This window comes from Macrobrachium nipponense, chromosome 17 (genome assembly GCF_015104395.2).
Source record: "Macrobrachium nipponense isolate FS-2020 chromosome 17, ASM1510439v2, whole genome shotgun sequence".
Lineage (NCBI taxonomy): Eukaryota > Metazoa > Arthropoda > Malacostraca > Decapoda > Palaemonidae > Macrobrachium > Macrobrachium nipponense.
The window spans coordinates 57277038-57301976 of NC_087210.1; the positions used below are offsets into that span (position 1 = coordinate 57277038).

Below are 24939 nucleotides of genomic sequence, written 5' to 3' on the forward strand. Positions count from 1 at the left end.
ACAGAAGGTTTTAGAAATGAAGTAATAAGGATAGTGGCACTATTATATGCAGACAACGGATTAATACTAGGACACACACTAGAAGAAATAACAAAATCAATTAAAACCCCTATGGAAATCGCAAGTGAATGTGGCCTAAACATAAACAAGGACAAGAGTAATATACTAATATACAACGACTGGTACAGTATCAATGATGTGGAGAATATGGAGGACATAGAAGGAATAAAAATAGTTAAGAATATGAAATACCTAGGAGTAACAATCAACAACATGAAAGACTGCTTCAGAGAACAGATAAAAAGGATCCAAGTTAAAGCAAAGCAGATGTCAAATATGGCTAATGCAGTCATCAATAAAAGCTGTAGCAGAGTAAAAATAGGAAAATTGTACTGGAAAGGACTAGCGATGCCATCATTCATGTATGCAATGGAAGTTATGAAACTTGACAAGAAAACTATAAATGAATTTCAGAAGATAGACAATAAAGTATATAGAGCAATTTTGAAAGCGCCAAGTTACACAGCAAGTTGTGCATTAAGATCTGAAATAGGGGCCTCTTCCTGCCACTCAAGAGATATCAAGAATAAACTATTCTACCTAAAACATACACTGAAGAGTGGTGGAAATAGGCTCCTTTATGAGATAACCATAGATCAGTATGAAAAAAAAACCCTGGTTAATGCAAGTAAAAGAGTACGTTGTATGAAAGAACTAAACATAAACTTAAGTAAAATTGAAGCAGTTAAAGACAAACAGTTAAGAGAAATAATAAACAATTGGGACAGAAAAACATGGCAGAAAGACATGAATGAAAAGTCAACGTTAAGAATCTACAGAAAATATAAAGAAAACATAAAAGAAGAAATCTGGTATGACAACACCGAAAAAACAATGCTGATCAGTAGGGGCAGACTAGGTATACTAGGATTAAATGATAGAAATAGAATAAAAGGAGAAGATACAAAATGTTTAAACTGTGTGGAACAAAATGAAAATTTAGAACATTTCTTACTTTACTGTCCAGCATACAATGAGATTAGAAATAGATATAGCTTTATGCAGCAACCATATCAAGAAAATAAAGAGGAATTAGTAGCAAATATACTCTTATTGGTAGTTCTACTGAGGGAGGAAGTGGAGAATAGGAAAGATTTTATAAAAGAAATGTGGTATTTCAGATAGAAGAAACTAAAACAAACAAACAAAGGAGGAATAAAAGAAGCAAGGGAGCCGTTTCAAAGACATATTTCACCTACTACTACTACTAGAGTGGTGGAAATAGGCTCCTATATGAGATGACCATGGATCAGTATGAAAAAAAAGAAAACCTGGATAATGCAAGTAAAAGAATATATGAAAGAATGAATATAAACTTAAGTAAAATTGAAGCAGTTAAAGACAAACAGTTAAGAGAAATAATAAACCATTGGGACAGAAAAGCATGGCAGAAAGAAATGAATGAAAAATCAACGTTAAGAATCTACAGAAAATATAAAGAAAACATAAGAGAAGAAATCTGGTATGACAACACTGAAAAAACAATGCTGATCAGTAGGGCCAACACTAGGTATACTAGGATTAAATGATGGAAATAGGATAAAAGGAGAAGATACAAAATGTTTATGCTGTGAGGAACAAAATGAAAATTTAGAACATTTCTTACTTTACTGTCCATCATACAATGAAATTAGAAATAGACATAGTTTTATGCAGCAGCCATATCAAGAAAACAAAGAGGAATTAGTAGCAAATACACTCTTATTGGTAGATCTACTGAGGGAGGAAGTGGAGAATAGGAAAGATTTTATAAAAGAAATGTGGTATTTCAGAGAGAAGAAACTCAAAGAAAGGAGGAATAAAACACGCAAGAGAGCCGTTACAATAGCATATCCCATCTACTACTACTACTGCGAATGGGGTTTATAGAAATAGAAAAATATTAGCTTTTAGAAGTACAATAGTACCCACGCTAAAGGGGGGAAGATAGGAGCATTTTCCATGAAAAGCAGAATTATAAGTGGAAAGCTAAGTTATGTAAATAATACCATAAATGGACGGAAAGAGTTACTGAAGAAAATTATAGATATGCGAGAAAAGGAAAGCAAATGGAAAAGTACATGCATGAAATTAAAATCAATTCAAGAAAACTGGAAAGAATGTCCAAAACAGAAATTAAGGACAAATCCAGAATCTGGGACACAGTGAAGTGGAAAGAGGACATGGAAAATACAGTGACCATAAATATATATAAAAAATGGAAAAGTGAAATCAAAGATGAAGAAATTTACGACAACACTTTTTCTTCGATACTTCTTATTAGAGCAAGAACCAGCTCATTGCACCTATAAATATAATAAAGAGACATCCGAATGGGAACATCTGTTGTCCTTTTTGTGTTAATACAGAAGAGGATATTTTTAATTTTCTTTTACCTATATTGTTTTGCTTACATGGAAGAGCGAATTAGAATAATTGGCCTTCAGCAACCTTATCAAGAAAATGAAAGTTATATTGTTGGAAAATTCCTATTTAAAGAAGAACATAATGAAATAAGAAAAGAGACATTAACTAACATGTGAAAAAGAGAATGAAAGAGCTTAACAAATAAAAATAATTAAGAGGCGCCGTTGTAAAGGCATTGCCCCGACCCATAACCAAGTATGTACTCCTCAATAGAATGTGAAATAAATGTCACGGGAGGATTTTTCCCTCACCATGACATTAAGATACGAGAATAATAATACTATGTACTACTATACACTGTTGTCAGTCTTCTTGCCTGGAGACCGGGGTCGGAGAATGGTACTGTGTCATAGATGACACGGTGGGTATGAAGACTAATGACCTTTACGCTGCCTGGGAATTAGGGTTGGCCTGTCCTACCTGCTATTACATGTTCCTCGTGTTTATGAGTCTTATTACTGATGAGGCCAGGTGATGTCTTCCCACTGGGAGGCAATTGAAGTGCTGATTTCCATTTTAGGGGTATTGAAGAAAATTCCTGGTACTCGGCTTGTTTCTTTATTATTCATTACATCATGCCAATTTCTCCCAGGCCTAGTCTCTTGGACTTGGTTAATTTACCTAGTCTTCAGAACTCCTGGACTATATCCCTGGACTAGATCCCTTGCAAGGGATAGATAATCATTTGTATTAATAATTTGGTAAAATAGCCAAAATGACGGATGGATCGGTTGACATCCTTCTCACACGAGAGCATTCGTGATTCTTACATGGTCTTTTAGTGTTACCAAAATGCAGACGAAAGATTCAGGAAAGCGCTCCCATACTCAAAGTGAAAGAAAAACAAAAGGAACTGGCTACACTGCCACACTCCCGACGTTCACAACAAAAAACGAAAACATTTTACAGTTCCAATCAATCTTACAATAGTAGTGTAAAGATATTAGAGGAGGATGATAAATCAATTCCTAAATAAATCACTAATAATTAAAGGAATATTTTTCCCATTACAAAGCTTTTCCCTCGGGGAAGAATTGATTCATGTCCACTCTAATATCAAGATAAACTTTTCCTAACGGAACCAAACAGCTCCTTGAGTCCTTAGTTGGGTCTGCGACTGTGGAAAACGTTGTCTTGTACAGTAGAAACAAGCAACGATCTTAACTAGAGACTAAAGGGGCTCTTGCAACAACATAAAACTAGGATATACTTGAGTACTAAATGGGGACACTACCCTATAGGTGTGCGTTCAATACAGCTTTCCTAATAGCTTTGTCTAGCCTAGTACTGGGGTTAGATTGACTCCACTTACAAAGGATGTCTCATCACTCTGCAACAAAAGAGTTCTCCACATGTGAAGACAGAATTTACTCCTATTGAGGCGTCCTAATGATTATCAAACTCACCAGAGCTCTTGGCTAGCAACGACTCTAAACTTGAATCTCAAAGGAGTTTGGAAAGTGGTGTACTCTATCCTCTAAGATGTACCAAACCAGTACTACAAGAGCAAAACTCTGACAATTTTCTATAAGACAAGACCCATAAGACCACAATTGCATTCCCAACCAGGGCACTGTGTGAATTCTTGTACAAAATGTTTTACATTACTCCTGTCATGTGAGCTAGTGCATGACTCTACTTGTCTAAAAAAAAGTATTGTCTGTTGTCAACAAGAACTCCCTTGAGTTCAGAAAGTTTGAGAAGGGCTACATCTTTCGGCTTTAACACTGGTACATTCTGAGGAATTGCTACTGGAGTATTTATTGAATAAAAGAATGGATTGGTATTATTAAAGGGATAAGTAGGCTGTGGTCCAAGGAAAGGATTGGGTATTACAGTCTGTTGTCCTTGCTGCAAAATGAATAAGTTTGACTGACTGGTATGAGGGTTTTGACAAGTTACCTGATGATGGATTAGGTATTGGTGCGGATGGTTGCGTAGGAGGTTGTACTACCACTGCAGGGTTAGGTGGTGTTGATGAGACATTTATGGGTATAAAGGGCACTGTACTTGTGATAGTAGTTGTGTTTTCTGGTGGGTACTTAGTATTTGTACGAGGCGGTATTGGGGGTATGTATTGTGGGGTTCCTGTTATGGTACTGAGGTTGTCACATGAGAGTGGATTACATGGAATGTGAGACGTATGTGGTGTAGACATTATGGGTGGTTGAGTGTTATTATGCTTGGGTGTTAAGTGTTTTATGGTCCCCTGTATGTCAACCAACTTCTGGTCCAAGTCTTGAGTTGATTTGATAAATCTTCCACTTGAGACCAAACGTCCTGGTAGGATTGAGTGAAGCTCTTAACTGTCTGTAATGTTTGTTGTGTTTCTTGTTCTAATTGAATTAGATCAATGTAGGATTCATCAGTACCAGTCGCCATTGTTACAATATTTCAAACACTTGTATATAATCAAATAATAAAATGTAAACTACATTAAGAGACAATAGCATACAATCCGTCACTATAGAAATAATGAATATGCATGTAAACAAGTCATGACCTTACTCAGATCAAAATCAACAATGTTGCATAAAGAAATGCATACGATACGATAAAACAGTATAAGTGACCTACATAATATATAGGCACAGTGGGTATGGATTAATAGCACTGGACTACAGATCCAACACAGCTGCCACCAAATGTCACGGGCAGATTTTTCCCTCACCATGACATTAAGATATGATAATAATAATACCATGTACTACTATACACTGTTCTCAGTCTTCTTGCCTGGAGACCGGGGTCGGAGAATGGTAGTGTCATAGTTGACATGGTGGGTAGGAAGACTAATGACCTTTACGCTGCCTGGGAATTAGGGTAGGCCTGTCCTACCTGCTATTACATGTTCCTTGTGTGTATGGGTCTTATTACTGATGAGGCCAGGTAATGTCTTCCCACTGGGAGGCAATTGAAGTGCTGATTTCCATTTTAGGGGTATTGAAAAAAATTCCTGGTACTCAGCTTGTTTCTTTATTACTCATTGCATCATGCCAATTTCTCCCAGGCCTAGTCTCCTCGACTTGGTTAATTTACCTAGTCTTCAGAACTCCTGGACTAGATCCCTTGCAAGGGATAGATAATCATTTGTATTAATAATTTGGTAAAATAGCCAAAATGACGGATGGATCGGTTGACATCCTTCTCACACGAGAGCATTCGTGATTCTTACATGGTCTTTTAGTGTTATCAAAATGCAGACGAAAGATTCAGGAAAGCGCTCCCATACTCAAAGTGAAAGAAAAACAAAAGGGACTGGCTACACTGCCACACTCCCGACGTTCACAACAAAAACGAAAACATTTTACAGTTCCAATCACTCTTACAATAGTAGTGTAAAGATATTAGAGAAGGATGATAAATAAATTCCTGAATAAATCACTAATAATTAAAGGAATATTTTTCCCATTACAAATAAAGCAGAGGAAAACAAGGAAAAAGTAATGATCGTTGGAGACTTCAACTGCAAAATAGGAAAAGTCATCTCCAACAATAAGGAAGAAGTGACTAAAGGAGGAAAAGCACTGATGAACCTAATCAAACAAAACAAACTAATGTTGTTAAATAATCATAGAAAATGCACTGGAACATGGACAAGAATACAAAATATGCAGAAGTCTATTATCGACTATGTAATGACAAGGGAAGAAGATGAAGTAGTACGGGTAATGGAAATAGATGAAACAAAAGAAATAGCTCCATACAGGATATCCTCTGAACTGGTGCACTCTGACCACTGTGCTGTGAGAGTGGTCATGAACTGGAGAATAGTATGCAGGGAAGCAAGAGTGGAAAATATGTAATAGATATAAGAAAGCTGAAAGATTGCAAAGACAGGCAACCCTTGGTAGAAATAGCAAGAGAAAATGGTCCAATAAAACAGAAATACACCAAATGGCAAACAGAACTGGACAAAATATTGAGAGAGTGTAAGAAAAAAAAGCAAATTGAAAAAGAACAAATCAAGAGTATTAAGAGACCTAATGAGGACTAGGAGAATATAAAAGGAAGGGAAAAAGTCTAATAGTACAGAAAAGAAGAGGATATGGCAGGTGCAGGAGAAATTAGTAAGTTATGGAAGATGGCATTAGAATAAAGGAGCCAGCAGCTGAAATAAAATTCAAAGGGGGAGTAAATGGAGCAGCCTTTTGGGACTTCAAGAAAAAATTTGAAGGTACAAAACCAAACAATGTGGTGGCAGTAAGAAGCAAGGAAGAGAAAGTAATAAAAAATGTTGCAGAAATTAAAAGAGAATATGAACAATATTATAAAGATCTATTCATAGTAGATAAACCTAAAGATGAAATTGGTAGGGCTAGCAGATGAAATTAACCTTCAGTACCAGAAATGGATGTCCATCAGTGGGACAAGAAAAATTGAAAAAATCCAAAAGTCAAGTATTCAAGAAGTGGAAAAAGCAGTAAGGAACCCGAAGAATAAATACTCCACAGACAGTCAAGGTATAAATAATATAATTATAAAAAAGTATGGGTACAGAAATGACTGAAAGTCTGACACTCTTAATTAGAGACATTGAAGAGGAGTTAAACACTCCGGATGAATGGGAGAAAATGAAAATATTATCACTTCATAAAAAAGGAAGCAAACTAGAATCAGAAAACAAGAGAGGGATATTCATTACAAGTAACATAAGCAAGGTATTTGAAAAAGTGATGATGGAAATAACGAAGGATGAGTTAAACCAGAAGATAAGCCGGTTCCAATGTGGTGGCATAGAGGGAAGATCCACAGTTGATCCCCTGCTAACCTTAAAAATGATTGACTACAACTCATATGGTTTGAGGATGCGTATAAATGCTTTGACAAACTGGATCTGAAGGACTGCATCAAAGAGACAGGGAAAATGATAGGATGGAAAGATGCATGATTGATAAGAAATATGAATTAAAACGGCAAAGCACTCATAAGATGCCCAGCGGGAGAAACTGATACAATTGACATAACAGAAAATGTGAGGCAAGGTACAATTTACGGCCCAAAGCTATGCACCATAGTGACTGACAGAGTGAATGATTTAAGCAGGAAGAACGTAACACTCATAAGAAACGTAGCAATAGAGTGCCTAATATTTGTTGATGACATAATGTTCCCCACAAGCAGGAAAGAAGGAATAGAAATGGCAATTGGCAACTGCCGCGCCTAGAGCAGCTTAAGAAATTTACATTTAATACGAAGCCAAGTAAGTCTGCAGTGCTAGTAATAGGTAAAAGTGCAAAGAAAGCAGATGTCCAAATAAGAAAAGAACTTAAAAATGGCCCAATTAGTAGCGTGAAAGAATAGAAGTACTTAGGAGAATGGTACACACTAAATGGCTCAAAGGAAACAAGTATTAAAACGAGAAATCCAAAGGGTGAGTACCTACTAAGAGAAATCAGAAGATATGGGGACGTTGGAAAAGTAGGAAACATGGCACTAGAAGAAAGGAAAAAGATCTATGAAACAGTAGTTGTACCAACCTTATTTGCCAACGTAGAGACATGGAGTAAAGTAACGGAAAACGAGTTAAATGCACTAGAGAAAATGGAATACCGGATCCTCCGAGGAATGTATGAATAACCTAAGGGCACACCGTATTGGGGAATTATAGAGGAGTCCGGCATACGGCCAGTAACCTAAAGAATTGATTATAAGAAGATTATGCTGTTTCACAACATGATAAATTCGAAGGAGAAAAGATTAATAAAAGAAATAGTTGAAGATTAGTTAAGAGCCCCATTTGGCCAAAGTGGGACAAAACGTGTAGTGAACATATGCAACAAATATGATATAGAAATTAATGGACTAAGAGAATATTCCAAAGCACAACTGAAAAAGGAAATAAAGATAAAAATTAATCAAGATATCCAAGAGACTTTGAGAGAAAAGAGAAAAGAAATGAAGAAGCTGAGATTCATAGATGACTTCGAGGAAAACAAGTACTTAAGGGAACTGGAAACAAAGGATGCATGTATCATAATGAAAGCCAGACTGAATATGTTGAACTTAAAAGCTAATTTCCGGTGGAAATTTAAGGACGAGGTATGAAATATGAAGAGTGGAGGACGCCACCGAACATTTATTCACGTGTAAATTACTACAAAAATCACATCAGGATATAAATTTAGGGACACTGATATCCCCTAACAGAAAACTGGGAGAATATTATAAGGATAGCACTCAAAATGAAGAATGTTCTTAACCTGGAAAGCGATGGATGTCAAAGCTAAGTAACACGGCTCTGCCTCACTTATAAAGAAGAAGAAATAAAAGGGAGTTGGGGTAAAAGTAAATAAAGCTTTGCACCTCATACATAATGTAGTGTGCCCGCAACTGTGTTTGTGGAGTGAGCGCCTAGGAACCAGGAACCAACCAAAATCTACAGAAAAACTAAAACAAACACAAAGGAGGAATAAAACAAGCAAGGGAGCTGTTTCAAAGGTATATGACACCTACTACTACTACATTACCGAGCCGTTTCAAAGCCATATATCCCGCCTGCCACTACTTTACGACGTGAGCGAAAGTATCTGTTATTGATGTCGTGGTAATTACTAGATACCAGTCAATTTTAGCGAAATAGGCTTTCGTAGTAGGATGAGCAAAATTCTAGAAATACCTATAACTTAATCGGTAGTAGGGTGACAGGGTTAGACGCTGATATTTTCGCCCTCTAGATAGCTAGCTAGGTAGTAATTAGGCTAGTAGGTATGTACCTATCGTTTGGACCCCTCCAGGTCAGGGCATGGCAACCAAAGTTAGGTTGAGAAGGTACCTAGCTAGTAGTAGTAGTAGCTACCTACTACTAATATCTGGTCATACCTACTAGTATACCTACCCATAAGGTTAGGGCACCTCGCACTATTAAAGGTTAGGTTACTTAGCCTAGTATGAGGATCGGGGTAATCATTTACCCACAGGTCAGCAATGTAAAGTAGCTAGGTATGGTTATGTCAGGACGTAGGCTACCTAAGGGTAGTAGAGGCTACTAGGCTAACTACCTTAAATGACCGCGCCACTTACCGAAAAAGCCGCTTGAATTATGCTATATGAGCCTAACTAGTATTTCGTAATTTAGTAGGAGTGTAGAGGTCTCCTTATGCTGCCCGGATGTGCCATACCTAACTCATGACTGATGCTCATGGCAGCAAATTCGGAGCCACTACAGATCCGGGGACGAGCGATTTTCGCGGGAAAAATATCTGAGAATAACGTTTATTGCCCTTTTTTGTAATTGGCCCAGTAAAAATAAAGCCTAAAAAACATCAAACGGTAATGGGGGGACCCATTGGGAAACCTGGGTTTTTGGGTGGGGGAAGCGGCGAACGACTTTCACGGCAAACGTAACTCTCAATTCCCGGTTATGAGGCCCAGAACTGTGACACTTAATGCAAAAATTTGACCCCTTACTCTGCATTCAAGGTTGACGGAGCTAGGCTATGCTAAGACCACTTACATTGCAAAACTTTAGAACGGCTAGCCTACATGTAAAACTTCTAGACTAGGCTACCACTAACCGACATAGGCTCCGACCCCTTACTCTGCATTCAAGGTTGACGTAGGCTAGGCTATCTACCACTAACCGACATTATATTATCTGCATTTTTAAAGATTCTTGGCAGGCGAGACATGTTCTGGCAAGAGGTAATATTGCGCTGCGCGCGCTAACCACAGAGCTTACAGTAGGCCGCGGCGGAACGGCGCTACGCGCCTTATCCGCATTTTTAAAGATTCTTGGCAGGCGAGACATGTTCTGGCAAGAGGTAATATTGCGCTGCGCGCGCTAACCACAGAGTTTACAGTAGGCCGTGGCGGAACGGCGCTACGCGCCTTATCCGCATTTTTAAAGATTCTTGGCAGGCGAGACATGTTCTGGCAAGAGGTAATATTGCGCTGCGCGCGCTAACCACAGAGGTTACAGTGAATTAGCCACAGTACATACAAAAAACCACGACTAGCCTATTTCTCCAAACCATAACTGTAACATTGAACACCTTCCTCGTTCGTCACGGCCTTACTGTTCGAACACGTGCTCCGGTACAGGCTTCGAACTAACCGAAACAGTACTGTTCGAACACGTGCTTCGGTACTGGCTTCGAACTAACCCAAACACTAGTTTTAAGGCTAACAAACATTAATATACAACTTACCTTATTCACATTTCAAAGTCGCTGCTGTCTGACGACCATGAAGGGTAGAAGAAGGTCATCAGTCTCGGCCTCTTTGGAACGGGTGGGGATCACGTGTCTCGCTGGTAGAAGGTCCTGGCCTTATTCTTTCGGGCCGGGAAATCCAATTTGAGATGGGGGATGTCGGGCGGCTTTTGAGCGGGTAGATACGTTTGATTAATTTCAGGAACGCCCGAAATGGACACGGAACATCTTGTAGATACCGCTTCTGGATACAGTACGTAGAAAAATAGCTTTCGTAAAGTTCTTTCTGCGTACCGTGTCTCGGTAGCGCGCTCCGTTTAAGGACACGCCACTGCGATTCTATAGTGTTCGTGTGTACATTCGGGTCGTCAGGGCTAACAAAGTTAACGCTGTGGTTCACGACATTATGCGCAAAATAATGATCCCGGACTTTGCTGTACGACTTCCAGCAATCAGATATGGTTGTGGTTTCTGGAAGTACGTTATCAAGCAACACCGGGATCAGAGTTTCGGCAGATCGGTCGGGAACCACCTTGAAAAAGGTCTCACGTGTCTGCCGGTCAATGCCACCGAACACCCAAGATCCGTCTACCTTTCGGCCACGGTTGTACTTCCGTTTCCCAAATTTAGATTCGTCGATCTCAACAATATGACCAGGACCACCGATTTTCTTATTATCAGCACACAGGATTTGGCAACATACATCTCTACAAAAATTATATCCAATCGACATGGTGTTCGGCGCTAAGGGCATAATCAAATCTGTGACAACACACTGTGGGATCTTCTTTGTGAAGCAAAATATTAATATAATAATTGTCTCAAGAGACAAACGCGACTTTTCAAAAAAACGATCCGTGCCGAACTGATACCTTCTTACCACACTTACTGTTTGTACATCGCCACATGTATATCGCTTGGCCCGTGGCCTCGCTAGTCCCATGTTTCATGAATCGTCGGTTCGCTGTGTTGCATGATGTGCATAACCCCGAATAGTCCCCAAGTAGCCCTTCCCTATATAGCCACTTCATAAATTCGTCCGTGTTTCTTAAAAACTCGAGAAGGATACCAATATACAAATGTGTATATTGATCAAACTGGTCAGCAGTAACACTTTTCGGAAACAATACGGAATGAGTTCTATCCATGGCGGCAGTGTAGAACGGAAAGGGCAAATTTTGTGACTGCAGGTATGATTGTCTGATTCATATTCATGGGACACGTTTTTATTGGTTGGGAGGAAGTTAATCCATGTCCCTTGGGAATGACCTGGGTCAACCTGATACAGGATTGGTTTGGTTTAAAATTTCCTGCGTTGGGGGGCGGGCCGACGTACAGCGCCTGTCCGCGGCCAACTCAAGAACTACGGGAGCTCGGACCGCCGTGTCAGCCTTCACATCAAGTGGGTACTTTGAAAAATATTAGTTTCACGGGAAATATCGGCGGATGGTATTTTGGCGTAAAATAGTCGGATAAGTGACTTTTCTGGTATATATTGGAATTCTGGACAACTTTTATTCTATGCATTTTGTTATTTGGAGTAATGGTTCTGGAATTGTCAGATCTGTCCCCGGATCTGCGAACTACCCGCAAATTCAAGCACTTTTTCAGGAAGGTGGCCACACTCTGGGATCTGTGGCCGCTATTTTGCCGCTTGGTCATTTACTTTACTACTACTACCTAGGTACTACCCAGAGTTAATGACTGAGTGGCAACATAACAGCCACCTCTCTGGGAATGCAGCCACTTCGAAAGAGTGTATAGGTCTCGGTGTGCTGCCTGGATGTTAGCTATAACTCATGGCAGCGAATTAAAGCGCTTTTTCAGGAAGGTGGCCGCATTCCGGGATCGGTGGCCTCTATGTCACTGCTTGGTCATTTACCCTCGGGAGTAGGTACTAGGTAGTAGTAGTAGTAGCTATTCTATGAAATGTTAGTTGTTCCGACACGGCATACAAACCTTCGGTCCTTTTACAATAGGAAGGTACTAGCGGCAGCTGGATAGGTCGTAAGCTTTCGAACAAGGGGTTCGGTAGTTAACTGCTTGTCCGACAGGCGCGCGCGCGCGACTGGGAGGTAAACAAATCACTTTTGCTTTCGGCCTCACAGCGAGTGGACGTGTGTGTTCGACGCTCTCTGCCCGCTTCTCGTCGTTTGCTTTCTTGAGTATTTGGTTGTGTTGTGTATGAAAGAGTTCATTGTAAGTACAATCATTCTCTCTTTTCATATTAATTCAACTAAATTTGTTTATGATGGAATCTCCTCGCCTCGCTACCCCACGGAGACTATGCCCGGGTACCGAAGGGCGTAAATGCGGGAAGTTCCGCTCTTTCCCGGAGATAGACCCTCATATTTTGTGTGCTCGGTGTCGGGGGCGCGAATGCACCCGAGCCGAGCCTTGTGATGTTTGTAATGATTGGTCGGAGGCGCAGTGGACTTTGTATGAGGGCAGGAAGAAGCGAAGGCCTGCAAAGGAGTCGTCGGAAAGCTCTCCCGCGACTCCTTTGGTGACGGACACTTCGTCTTCTTTCCTGCCGCCCGCTCAACTTCCATGTCTCGCGCCTTCCCCTTCGGGGGGGTGTCTAGGTCCTTCCCTCTTCTCCTGACTTGTCGAGTGTGGAGGAGGGCGCTAGATACCCTGACGTCCAGTTGTACTCTGGGTCCTCTATCCGTTCGTCTTCGCGCGAGCGGGTAGAGGATCCCCCTAATCACCCGACTTTTTGCCTCCTCAGGTGCGGTTGCCGCGAAGGATGACCTCGGACAGGTGTGGGCATCGTTGGGGTTGCAGGGCGTGCCGAGTGTCCAGGGGTTGCTGCTCTACCATCTCGCTGGCGCCGTTGGCGGTCACCCATGCAACGGTCACGACACCACCACGACCCTTACAACACCCGGCTACGCTCACCTCTCACCTGGTGTACACCCAGCACGCGTTCCCCTCTGTGACACCCACTACATCGGTGCAGGGGCCAGTCGCCGTAACTCGGGGAGTGTGATGCCGCCACCTGGGTTTGCCGTGCTGCCGCGACCGGACTTCGTGTGCCCGAAGAGCTCGCCCCTGGACCTCCCACCGGTACCTAGGATGTCTGTGCCGCTGGTCCGCCCATCTGGACCGCCTACACAGTCTGCCATACCTGCCGTGACCACTGCTGCTGTTCCTGTACCTGCTCCTGCTGTCTCGTCTCTGCCGTTCCTGTGATGCCTGCACCTGCTGATGTTGTTCCTGTTCCTGGCGCCGCTGCTCCCGATGCTGATCTGTTCGGACAGGTGCGTCCGGGCCCTGTTGCTTCGGCAACAGCAGACCCGGCTCCGTCCTGGATGACAGATCTGACGTCGGTCCTGAGAAGGTTGACGAAGAAGAAGAAGAAGAGGAGAAGGTGTCGTCGTCGTCTTCATCGTCTTCTTCGTCGTCGTCGTCGTCTGCCGCCGTCTTCCCCTTCTTCTTCTAAGGCTCCCCCGCCCGAAGAAGAAGAAGGTCGCCTCCCCCCCCCCTAAGAAGTCTCCTTCGGGAACTTCTAAGGGCCCGTCTCGCTCTGGTGAGACGGGGGGTTCTTCCGCTGGTCACCCTGCTCCTTCGGGGCAGGACCCGTCTCTTCTTCCGCAAGGAAGAAGACTACGGGGACCAGAGGAGTGCCGGCTGACACCGGCACTTCCTCACCTGCTGTCAGTGGTTCGGCCACAGCAGCAGGGTCCGTCTCGGCGCTCGTTCGCGAGAGGTACCGAGTGTACGGTCGCCTACCAGCGACCGTGCAGCCAGGAACCAGACCTCTGAGTCCGCTCAGCGTCAGGTTCACGGCACGGAGCGGAAGACTGGTGACAGCCGCTCACGCGACTCTCACCAGACCAGCTCTCGCTCTCGCGCGGCGAGCAGCTGGCTACCCACCCCCCGGGGCGGACCGTGACGGTCCATGAGGCCGGCGGGGCCCCCACGGGGGCTGAGGCTGGGAAGAGGTCCCCCGTTTCGCCGGCACCAGCCACGGCTAGGTACCAGCGAACTGACGCCACCGTGAGGATACGCACCGATCTTCACCGGACAGTGGGAGCTCGGGCGGCCGGTCGCCTGACCGTCACTCTCACAGAGAGGCGATCGGGTTTACGGCGACCAGCACCAGCTACTCTGACACACGAGACCGGGGACCGCTTGTTCTCGGTCCAGCCGTTCTCCACAGCGAGACGGCTCGACTAGGTCTGCAGCTCGATCGCCACCGCGGGTTGGCGATCGCCTGCAGTCTTCCAAGCCCGCTGGTTCTGCCAGCGAGCGAGGAGGGAGCGTCAGGTCTTCCTCTCCCATACCTTCAACCTCCTCGGGTTACACCGGGAGGGGGGGCGAGGTATTGAGGAGTGATCGTGAGGGGTGCGCCCTTCAGGATCCCACCACGTCGTCGTACGACCAGGCCTCGGTTCTCGGACCAGCCATGGTCGTACGCACAGGAGGTGTTTGGAGGAGACCGAGAGGGGTCTGTCGCTGCTCCTCTCCTTGAGGGAGGAGGGTCTCGGGAGGTGCTCCTGTTTGAGGGACTGGACGGTCCGACTCCGCAGGACGCAGTCACTCCTGAGATCCAGAGGAAACTTTGCCGAGGTTATTGCGCTGATTCGTCAGCACAACGATCTCGCGGAAGGATCGCCGCTCCCACCATCCGAGCCCACGTCCCGGCTCGAGTCGTTCTGGGAGGGGCCCGAAGAGGGAACCCAGACAGACGGTGGGCTTGCCGCGTTCTGAGCTTGCGGACTCAGTGCTGGACCAGGTTGAATCGCTTGTCTCCGGACAAGACGGTTCACTCAAGTCTGGCAGGTCGAGCAAGCTGCTTCCACCTCCTCTGCTGCGACAGCGGCGTTTTTACGTGCCATCTGAAGACCCGATGCCGCCGCCCAAACAGGTGAACCCGGAGTTAGCCAGGCTAACTCCGGGTGTGTCTCTGCAGCAGCTCCTGTCCGAGAACCTGTGGTTCTCGCAGCAAGAGGCACTCGGCCTGGAATCTACCGCCATGGCAGCTTTCCAGGCCGTCTCCTGGCTAGATCTGTGGTCCCTCACAGTATCTAAGGTCGCAGCCAACTCCGGGGGAATTTCTCCCGAAGATGACTCGGCCTTCAGGAGACTTTGCCAGTCTGGGGGAAGAGCCATCTCCTTCCTTGCCCACCAGACGGTGAACCTGTGGGCCAACCTGGTTCTCCGACGAAGGGACGCTGTCCTTACTCGGGTTTCCAGGGCGGCTGGGCGTGAAGCGGCGTTGGGACTTCGCAACGGACCTTTACGGAGTTCCACGTCTCTCTTCCCAGGAGAGATGGTGGACGCTGCGGTGGACAGACGGCGCACTGACGACAGTGACCGGCTGGTTCACCAGGCGGTCTCGAAGGCTTCTGGGCAGCCTCGGACTGCGGCCAAGTCTAAGAGCTCGGCTAGCGCTTCCTCGGTGGCTAAGACGGTAGCTGCGTCGAAGCCCCGGGGAATGACTCTGTCTTCTTCGACTTCTGGCAAGGGAGCCGTAACCAGCCCTCCTCCCAGCCCTCCTCCTCCCGTGGAGGCTCTGGGAAGAAGTCGAAGAAAGGGGGGAAACGCTAGGGACGGCGTTCCCCCTCACCTGCTGCCGGAAGTGGGGGGGTGCCTGGCCAGCCATGGGGCAACTTGGCAGCGCTACGGCGCCGAGACCTGGATTGTAGATGTCCTTCGGGAGGGATATCTATTACCCTTCGAATCTCGGCCACCCCTCACCTCCAACCCGGTCCAACAGCAGTCGTACGTTCCAGGGTCATCGAAGGACGTAGCACTGAGACAGGAGATCAAGACCATGCTGAGCAACGAGAGCTGTAGAAATCGTCACGGATCAGTCACCGGGCTTTTACAGTCGACTCTTCCTGGTGGAAAAGTCTACGGAGGCTGGCGCCCGGTGATAGATCTCTCTCCCCTGAACCGGTTTGTTCGCCAGACCCGGTTCACGATGGAGACGGCACGCTCAGTGCTCGACTCCATCATGGGAGAACGATTTCATGCTTTCAGTGGACTTGAAGGATGCGTATTTCCAAATACCCATTCATCAGTCCTCCAGAAAGTACCTCCGCTTCATCCTCGACGGGACGGTGTACCAGTTCAGGGCACTTTGCTTCGGTCTCTCAACCGCCCCACAGGTGTTCAACGCGAGTGTTCACTCTGGTTGTCTGCTTGGGCCCATTCGCACGGGATACGTCTGATTGAGGTATCTCGACGATTGGTTAGTCCTGGCGAGCTCCCGCTCGCAGTTGCTACAGGACATGGGATCGACTGCTCGAGTTCTGTCGCGATCTGGGGATCGTTGTGAACTTCGAAAAGTCCGATCTCGAGCCCAAGCAGAGGATGAAGTACCTGGGTATGCTGATCGACACGGTAGCAGGGCGAGTCTTCCCCGCAGACTCGCGGATCAGCAGATTCAGGGAGGCAGCCAACCAGTTCCTGTCTCAGCAGGAACAGGGCAGCTCAGCGATGGCAAGTCGTGATCGGACACCTGTCGTCACTCGAGAAGTTTAGTCCCTCACGGGCGTCTTCACACCTGCGGTCTCTTCAGTGGAGACTAAAGAGGGTTGGTCACAGGCGACGGATCCCCCAAGCTTTCCAGTGTCACTGACACAGGAGGTGAGGCAGGACCTAGCCTGGTGGCTGGACGACAGGAACCTCTTAAGAGGAGTGCCCCATGCGCACTCCCCCCGGACATGCAGCTGTTCTCAGACGCATCGACCGAGGGATGGGGCGCACACCTGGAGGAGTTGCTGACTTCAGGAGTGTGGGACGAGAACGACAAGCACCTTCACATCAATGTACTGGAACTCAAGGCAGCGTTCCTCGCTCTCCAAGAGTTCCAGGACCGCTGATGGGACACTCAGTGGTGTTGATGTGCGACAACACCACGGTGGTGGCTTACGTCAACAAACAGGGGGGACTAGTGTCTCTCCCGTTGTACCAGTTGACTCGGCAGGTGCACGAGTGGGCCGAGGCACACTCAATAGAGCTGTCGGCACGCTACATTCCCAGGGAAGAGGAATGTAGTAGCAGACACGCTCAGCCGTCGGGATCAGGTGATAGGGACCGAATGGTCTCTACACCAGGACGTGGCGGAAAGGCTCTTCGACCTGTGGGGGCGACCAGTCGTGGATCTGTTCGCCACCCGGCAGTGCCGGACCCATGGGCAGCTGCAGAGGACGCTCTTCAACACCCGTGGGACAACCTCTTCGCCTATGCCTTTCCCCCGTTCAGCCTGATTCGCAAGGTGATCAGTCGAGCACTGGTCACCCCGAATCTCAGGATGATCCTGGTGGCTCCCAAATGGCCACAGGCCATTTGGTATCCGGACCTGCTGGCTCTTCTCGCAGGAGAACCGAGAGAGATTCCCCCTTGGCACAACCCTTCTCGCCCCAGCCACACGTCGAGCGGTACCACCGAGCAGTCCAGTCTCTACGTCTTCACGGCTGGCTGTTATCCACCATCTCTTGCGAACGAGAGGCTTTTCTCGTAGCGCAGCAACAGAGATGGCTGGAAACGTCCGTCAGTCCTCTGCAGCTGTGTACCAGGGGAAGTGGGCCGTCTTCTGTGGTTGGTGTCGTAGACGGGGTCTATCTCCTCTCAGAGCCACTCTTCAGCAGGTAGCGGATTTCCTCGTTTTTCTTCGCCGAGAGAAGCTCCTCTCAGTCCCCACAGTCAAAGGATACAGAGCCGCCTTGGCGCTCGTCCTGAAACTGAGGGGATTGGACATCTCGAACTCGTTCGAGATCTCCTTGCTTATGAGGAGCTTCGAAAGGTCTTGCCCACCCAGGGAACTCAGGCCCCCTGCGTGGGATGTGACTCTCGTCCTTAGGAGTCTGACTCGAACGCCGTTCGAGCCACTCCGAGAGTCGTCAGACAGGGATCTGACCCTCAAGACCCTCTTCTTGCTGGCCCTGGCATCGGCGAAGAGAGTAGGGGAACTTCATGGTCTTTTCCTATGATGTACGACACTCCAGGGGAGGGTGGGGATCTGTGACGCTCGATTTCGTCCCGAACTTCGTTGCGAAGATCAGAAACCGTCGATCCCTGACGACAGGTTCGAGTCATTCACGATTCCCTCCCTATTGGACTTCACCGATAATGATGCGGATGAGATGCCTGCTTTTGTCCTGTGATTGGGCGCTACGGCGCTATCTGAAGAGAACCTCGACACCTCAGGCCTGAGTGTCGACGCCTCTTCGTTTAGCACCGTGGGTAAACCCAAGAAAGAAGTATCCCAAGAACACTCTTTCATTCTGGCTGCGTGAGGTCATCAGGAGGGCGTATGAGGCTGATGGTAGTGACGACATCCGTACGTCCCGTCCAGGAGCTCACGAAGTCCAGAAGTATTGGCCCCTCGTTGGCGTTTCGTAAGAACTTCTCCGTGGCGCAGGTCCCTGAAGGCAGGGGTCTGGTCTAACCAGACTACCTTTACGTCCTTCTACCTTCGGGATATTGCCCACAGGTCCTTGGTGGATACCTTTTCCTTGGGACCCGTGGTGGCTGCTCAACAAGTTGTGTAGCTAACCCAGAACCCTCGCAGGCTGAACACATCGAGTCCTGGTGTGACTGTGTGGATGGATGTGTGAGTGAGTGAGTGACTGGCTCTCTATTCCCATCTTTTCCTCCTCCTCTACCTGTGGGCAGAGGGCCACGGTCGTCACTACGCTGGATGAGGACGAGATGCAGGTGAGCTATATGACAGAGCCCCATCCTATCCTTTCACTAGGGATAGGAGCAGAAATATCCACCACTGCTCCTTCTACAAGGGGGGGAAGTGGATGCCTACAAGAGTCAAACCCATGACTTTATATTTGCTCCTGTACAGGAACAAGTTCTTACATGCTGGTACGAAGAGATAGCGCATTGCCATCTCTCTTCGAGTACTCGGTCGCCCAGAGGTCTGACCATTGATCCTGCGGTGCACACCCCGATCAATCGGACAGAGGCTTGGATCCCTCCCTCGCTCTTACGACCAGGGAGGCTTCCAAGGTTGGGCGAACACCAGTCTGTTCACAAAAAGACTCAGATTCCTCCCACCAAGAAGTGAGTCTTCCTATTGTAAAAGGACCGAAGGTTTGTATGCCGTGTCGGAACAAATGACAATTTGTCTTAAAATTGCATTTTTCCTAACTATACAAACCTGAGGTCCTTTTACACATAGCCCCACCTCATGCCACCCTCACTCTGCAGTTTTTTGCTTGGGCCAAAAGCAAAAGTGATTTGTTTACCTCCCAGTCGCGCACGCGCCTGTCGGACACGCAGTTAACTACCGACCCCTTGTTCGAAAGCTTACACCGACCTCCAGCTGCCGCTAGTACCTTCCATTGTAAAAGGACCTCAGGTTGTATAGTTAGGAAAAATGCAATTTTAGACAAATTGTCATGTAAGTTTGGCCCTATTAGGCCTGCTACCTAATTTATTTCTTGTAGGTATGTTGGAAATTGATTTTAATGTAACTGTGTGCAATTTAGTCTACAGTAGGTATTGTATAGGCTACCCATAACCTAGTACGTAACTCCTGTTGCCTACCTATAGCCTACCATGCTTTTACAACCAAAAGAATATTTTTATACATTATATGCATTTGTTTTGATAAGAATTCAGTAAATTTGCCTTTGTTCCGACACGGCATACAAACCTTCGGTCCTTTTACAATAGGAAGGTACTAGCGGCAGCTGGATAGGTCGTAACGCTCCCCTTTCGAAACAAGGGGTTCGGTAGTTAACTGCTTGTCCGACAGGCGCGCGCGCGCGACTGGGAGGTAAACAAATCACTTTTGCTTTCGGCCTGCTGGCGTGTAGACGTGTATCGTCACTCTCTGCCCGCTTCATCGTCGTTGCTTTCGCATGGTTGTGTTTTTCTTTTTCTATTTATCTAGTGAAACTGAATTGTAAGTACAATCATTTCATATTTATTTCCATTGAATTCAATTGCGAATTAAAGGATCTTGGTTTCTCCACGCCCTCCGATTACCCGAGTGCCGGGTCTGAAGGGCGTAAGTGCGGGAATTCATTTTCCCCTGAAATGATCCTCGTTTGTTCCGACACGGCATACAAACCTTCGGTCCTTTTACAATAGGAAGGTACTAGCGGCAGCTGGATAGGTCGTAAGCTTTCGAACAAGGGGTTCGGTAGTTAACTGCTTGTCCGACAGGCGCGCGGCCGGGCGCGACTGGGAGGTAAACAAATCACTTTTTTTGCTTTCGGCCTCACAGCGAGTAGACGTGTGTGTTCGACGCTCTCTGCCCGCTTCTCGTCGTTTGCTTTCCTTAAGTATATGGTTGTGTTTGTGTATGAAAGAATCATTGTAAGTACAATCATTTCTCTTTTTTCATTGAATTGTGATATTTTGGTCAATTATGGAATCTCCTCGCCTCGCTACCCCACGGAGACTATGCCCGGGTACCGAAGGGCGTAAATGCGGGAAGTTCCGCTCATTCCCGGAAATTGACCCACATGTTTTGTGCGCTCGGTGTCGGGGGCGCGAATGCACCCGAGCCAAGCCATGTGAAGTTTGTAATAATTGGTCGGAGGCGCAGTGGACTTTGTATGAGGGCAGGAAGAAGCGAAGGCCTGCAAAGGAGTCGTCGGAAAGCTCGCCCGCGACTCCTTTGGTTACGGACACTTCGTCGTCTTTTCCTGCCGACCCGCTCAGCTTCCACGTTTGGCGCCTTCCCCTTCGGGGGGGGTTTCTAGGTCCTTCTCCTCACCTGACTTGTCGAGTGTGGAGGAGGGCGCTAGATACCCTGACGTCGAGTTGTACTCTGGGTCCTCTATCCGTTCGTCTTCGGGCGAGCGGGTAGAGGAGCCTGCTAATCACACCCGACTTTGCCTTCCTCAGGTGCGGTTGCCGCGAAGGACGACCTCGGACAGGTGCGGGACATCGTTGGGGCTGCAGGGCGTGCCGAGTGTCCAGGGGCTGCTCTACCATCTCGCTGGCTCCGTGGCGGTCACTCATGCGACGGTTACGACCACCACCACGACTTACAACACCTGGCTACGCTTCACCTCCTCACCTGGTGTACACCCCGCACGCGGTCTCTGTAAAACAACCTACTACATCGGTGCAGGGGCCAGTCGCCGTATCACGGGGGAGTGTTGATGCCGCCCCACCTGGGTTTTGCCGTGCTGCCGCGACCGGACTTCGTGTGCCCGAAGAGCTCGCCACCCCTGGACTCCCACCAGTACAAGGATGTCTGTGCCCGCTGGTCCGTCCCAACTGGGGACAGCCTGCACAGCCTGCCGTACCTGCCGTACCTGCCCAGCCGCCGTTCTCGGGACGTGACGTTGATGACCACTGCTGCTGTTCCTGTACCTGCCCCTGCCGTCTCTACTGCTGTTCCTGTGATGCCTGCACCTGCTGACGTTGTTCCTGTTCCTGGCCCCGCTGCTCCCGATGCTGATCTGTTCGGACAGGTGCGTCCGGGCCCTGTTGCTTCGGCAACAGCAGCCCCGGCTCCGCTCTGGATGACAGATCTGACGTCGGTCCTGAGGAGGTTGACGAAGAAGAAGAGGAGGAAGGTGTCGTCGTCGTCTTCATCGTCTTCTTCGTCGTCGTCGTCGTCTGCCGCCTCTTCCCCTTCTTCTTCTATAAGGTCTCCCCCGCCGAAGAAGAGAAGGTCGCCTCCCCCCCCCCCCCTAAGAAGTCCTTCTGGGAACTTCTAAGGGCCCGTCTCGCTCTGGTGAGTAAAGGGGTTTCTTCCGCTGGTCACCCTGCTCCTTCGGGGGCAGGACCCGTCTCTTCTTCCGCGAGGAAGAAGACTACGGGGACCAGAGGAGTGCCGGCTAACACCGGCACTTCCCTCACCTGCTGTTAGTGGTTCGGCCACGGCAGCAGGATCCGTCTCGGCCTCTCGTTCGCGAGAGGTACCGAGTGTACGGTCGCCTAACAGCGACCGTGCAGCCAGGAACCAGACCTCTGAGTCCGCTCAGCGTCAGGTTTCACGGCACGGAGCGGAAGACTGGTGACAGCCGCTCACAGCGACTCTCACCAGACCAGCTCTCGCTCTCGTGGCGAGCAGCTGGCTACCCGGGCGGACGTGACGGTCCATGAGGACCGGCCACGGCTGAGGCTGGGAAGAGGTCCCCCCGTTCGCCGGCACCAGCCACGGCTGGTACCAGCGAACTGACGCGCCGTGAGGACAACGCACCCGGTCTCACCGTGACAGTGGAGCTCGCCGCCCCCGGTCGCCTGAACCGTCCACTCGCACAGAGAGCGATTCGGGTACTGGCGAATCCAGCACCAAGCTCTTTCTGACACACGAGACGGGGGGCCGCTGTTCTCGGTCCAGCCGTTCTCCACAGCGAGGCGGCTCGACTAGGTCTGCAGCTCGATCGCCACCGCGGGTTGACGATCGCCTGCAGTCTTCCAAGCCCGCTGGTTCTGCCAGCGAGCGAGGAGGGAGCGTCAGGTCTCCTCTCCATACCTTCAACCTCTCGGGGTTACACCGGAGGGGCGAGGTATTGAGGAGTGATCGTGAGGGGTGCGCCCCTCAGGATCCCACCACGTCGTCGTACGTACCAGGCACGGTTCTCGGACCAGCCAGGTCGTACGCACCAGTGGTTTGGAGGAGACCGAGAGGGGTCTGTCGCTGTTCCCTCCCCTTGAGGGAGGAGGGTCTCGGGAGATGCTCCTGTTTGAGGGACTGGATGGTCCGACTCCGCAGGACGCAGTCACTCCTGAGATCCAGAGGAACTTTGCCGAGGTTATTTGCGCTGATTCGTCAGCACAACGACCTCGGGGAAGGATCGCCGCTCCCACCATCCGAGCCCACGTCCCGGCTCGAGTCGTTCTGGGGCCCGAAGAGGGAACCCAGACCGACGGTGGGTTTGCCGCGTTCCGAGCTTGCAGACTCAGTGCTGGACCAGGTTGAATCGCTTGTTTCCGGACACAAGACGGTTCGCTCAAGTCTGGCAGGTCGAGCAAGCTGCTTCCGCCTCCTCTGCTGCGACAGCGGCGTTTTACGTGCCATCTGAAGACCCGTGACCGCCGCAAACAGGTGAACCCGGAGTTAGCCAGGCTGACTCAGGGTGTGCTCTGCAGCAGCTCCTGTCCGAGAACCTATGGTTCTCGCAGCAAGAGGCACTCGGCCTGGAATCTACCGCCATGGCAGCTTTCCAGGCCGTCTCCTGGCTAGATCTGTGGTCCCTCACAGTATCACAAGGTCGGCAGCCAACTCCGGGGGAATTTCTCCTGAAGATGACTCGGCCTTTAGGAGAACTTTGCCAGTCTGGGGGAAGAGCCATCTCCTTCCTTGCCCACCAGACGGTGAACCTGTGGGCCAACCTGGTTTCTCCGACGAAGGGACGCCGTCCTTACTCGGGTTTCCAGGGCGGCCGGGCGTGAAGCGGCGTTGGGACTTCGCAACGGACCTTTACGGAGTTCCACGTCTCTCTTTCCAGGAGAGATGGTGGACGCTGCGGTGGACAGACGGCGCACTGACGACAGTGACCGTCTGGTACACCAGGCAGTCTCGAAGGCTTCTGGGCAGCCCTCGGACTGCGGCCAAGTCTAAGAGCTCGGCTTAGCGCTTCCTCGGTGGCTAAGACGATAGCTGCGTCGAAGCCCCGGGGAAAGACTCTGTCTTCTTCGACTTCTACCAAGGGGAGCCGTAACCAGCCCTCCTCCTCCCGTGGAGGCTCTGGGAAGAAGTCGAAGAAAGGGGGGAAACGCTAGGGACGGCGTTCCCCCTGGTGCCGGAAGTGGGGGGGTGCCTGGCCAGCCATTGGGCAACTTGGCAGCGCTACGGCGCCGAGACCTGGATTGTAGATGTCCCTTCGGGAGGGATATCTATTACCCTTCGAATCTCGGCCACCCCTCACCTCCAACCCGGTCCAACAGCAGTCGTACGTTCCAGGGTCATCGAAGGACGTAGCACTGAGACAGGAGATCAAGACCATGCTGAGCAAGAGAGCTGTAGAAATCGTACCACGGGTATCAGTCACCGGGCTTTTACAGTCGACTCTTCCTGGTTGGAAAAGTCTAACGTGGGAGGCTGGCGCCCGGTGATAGATCTCTCTCCCCTGAACCAGTTTGTGCGCCAGACCCGTTCACGATGGAAACGGCACGCTCAGTGCTCGACTCCATCAGGGAGAACGATTTCATGCTTTCGGTGGACTTGAGGGATGCGTATTTCCAAATACCCATTCATCAGTCCTCCAGAAAGTACCTCCGCTTCATCCTCGACGGGACGGTGTACCAATTCAGGGCACTTTGCTTCGGTCTCTCAACCGCCCCACAGGTGTTCACGCGAGTGTTCACTCTGGTGTCTGCTTGGGCCCATTCGCACGGGATACGTCTGATGAGGTATCTCGACGATTGGTTAGTCCTGGCG

The 24939-nt window shown here is 48.4% G+C and overlaps 1 protein-coding gene across 4 annotated transcripts in view; it reads left to right on the forward strand.

Annotated features, from left to right (window-relative positions):
* Window positions 1–8768: 8768 nt before the first annotated feature.
* The window catches only part of LOC135196253 (ribonuclease P protein subunit p29-like), a 78392-nt gene continuing 62221 nt past the window's right edge, over window positions 8769–24939 (forward strand). The window contains exon 1 of one of the 4 annotated variants that reach the window (XM_064222941.1): window positions 8769–8907. Coding sequence is in view for 1 of the 4 variants with exons in the window: in XM_064222938.1 (XP_064079008.1) it covers window positions 11871–12021 (151 nt within the window). In the remaining 3 variants the exon portion in view is untranslated. Of the gene's footprint in view, window positions 9014–11855; window positions 12022–24939 lie in introns of those variants that run through there. The other 3 variants (XM_064222940.1, XM_064222939.1, XM_064222938.1) reach the window with 3 other exon arrangements.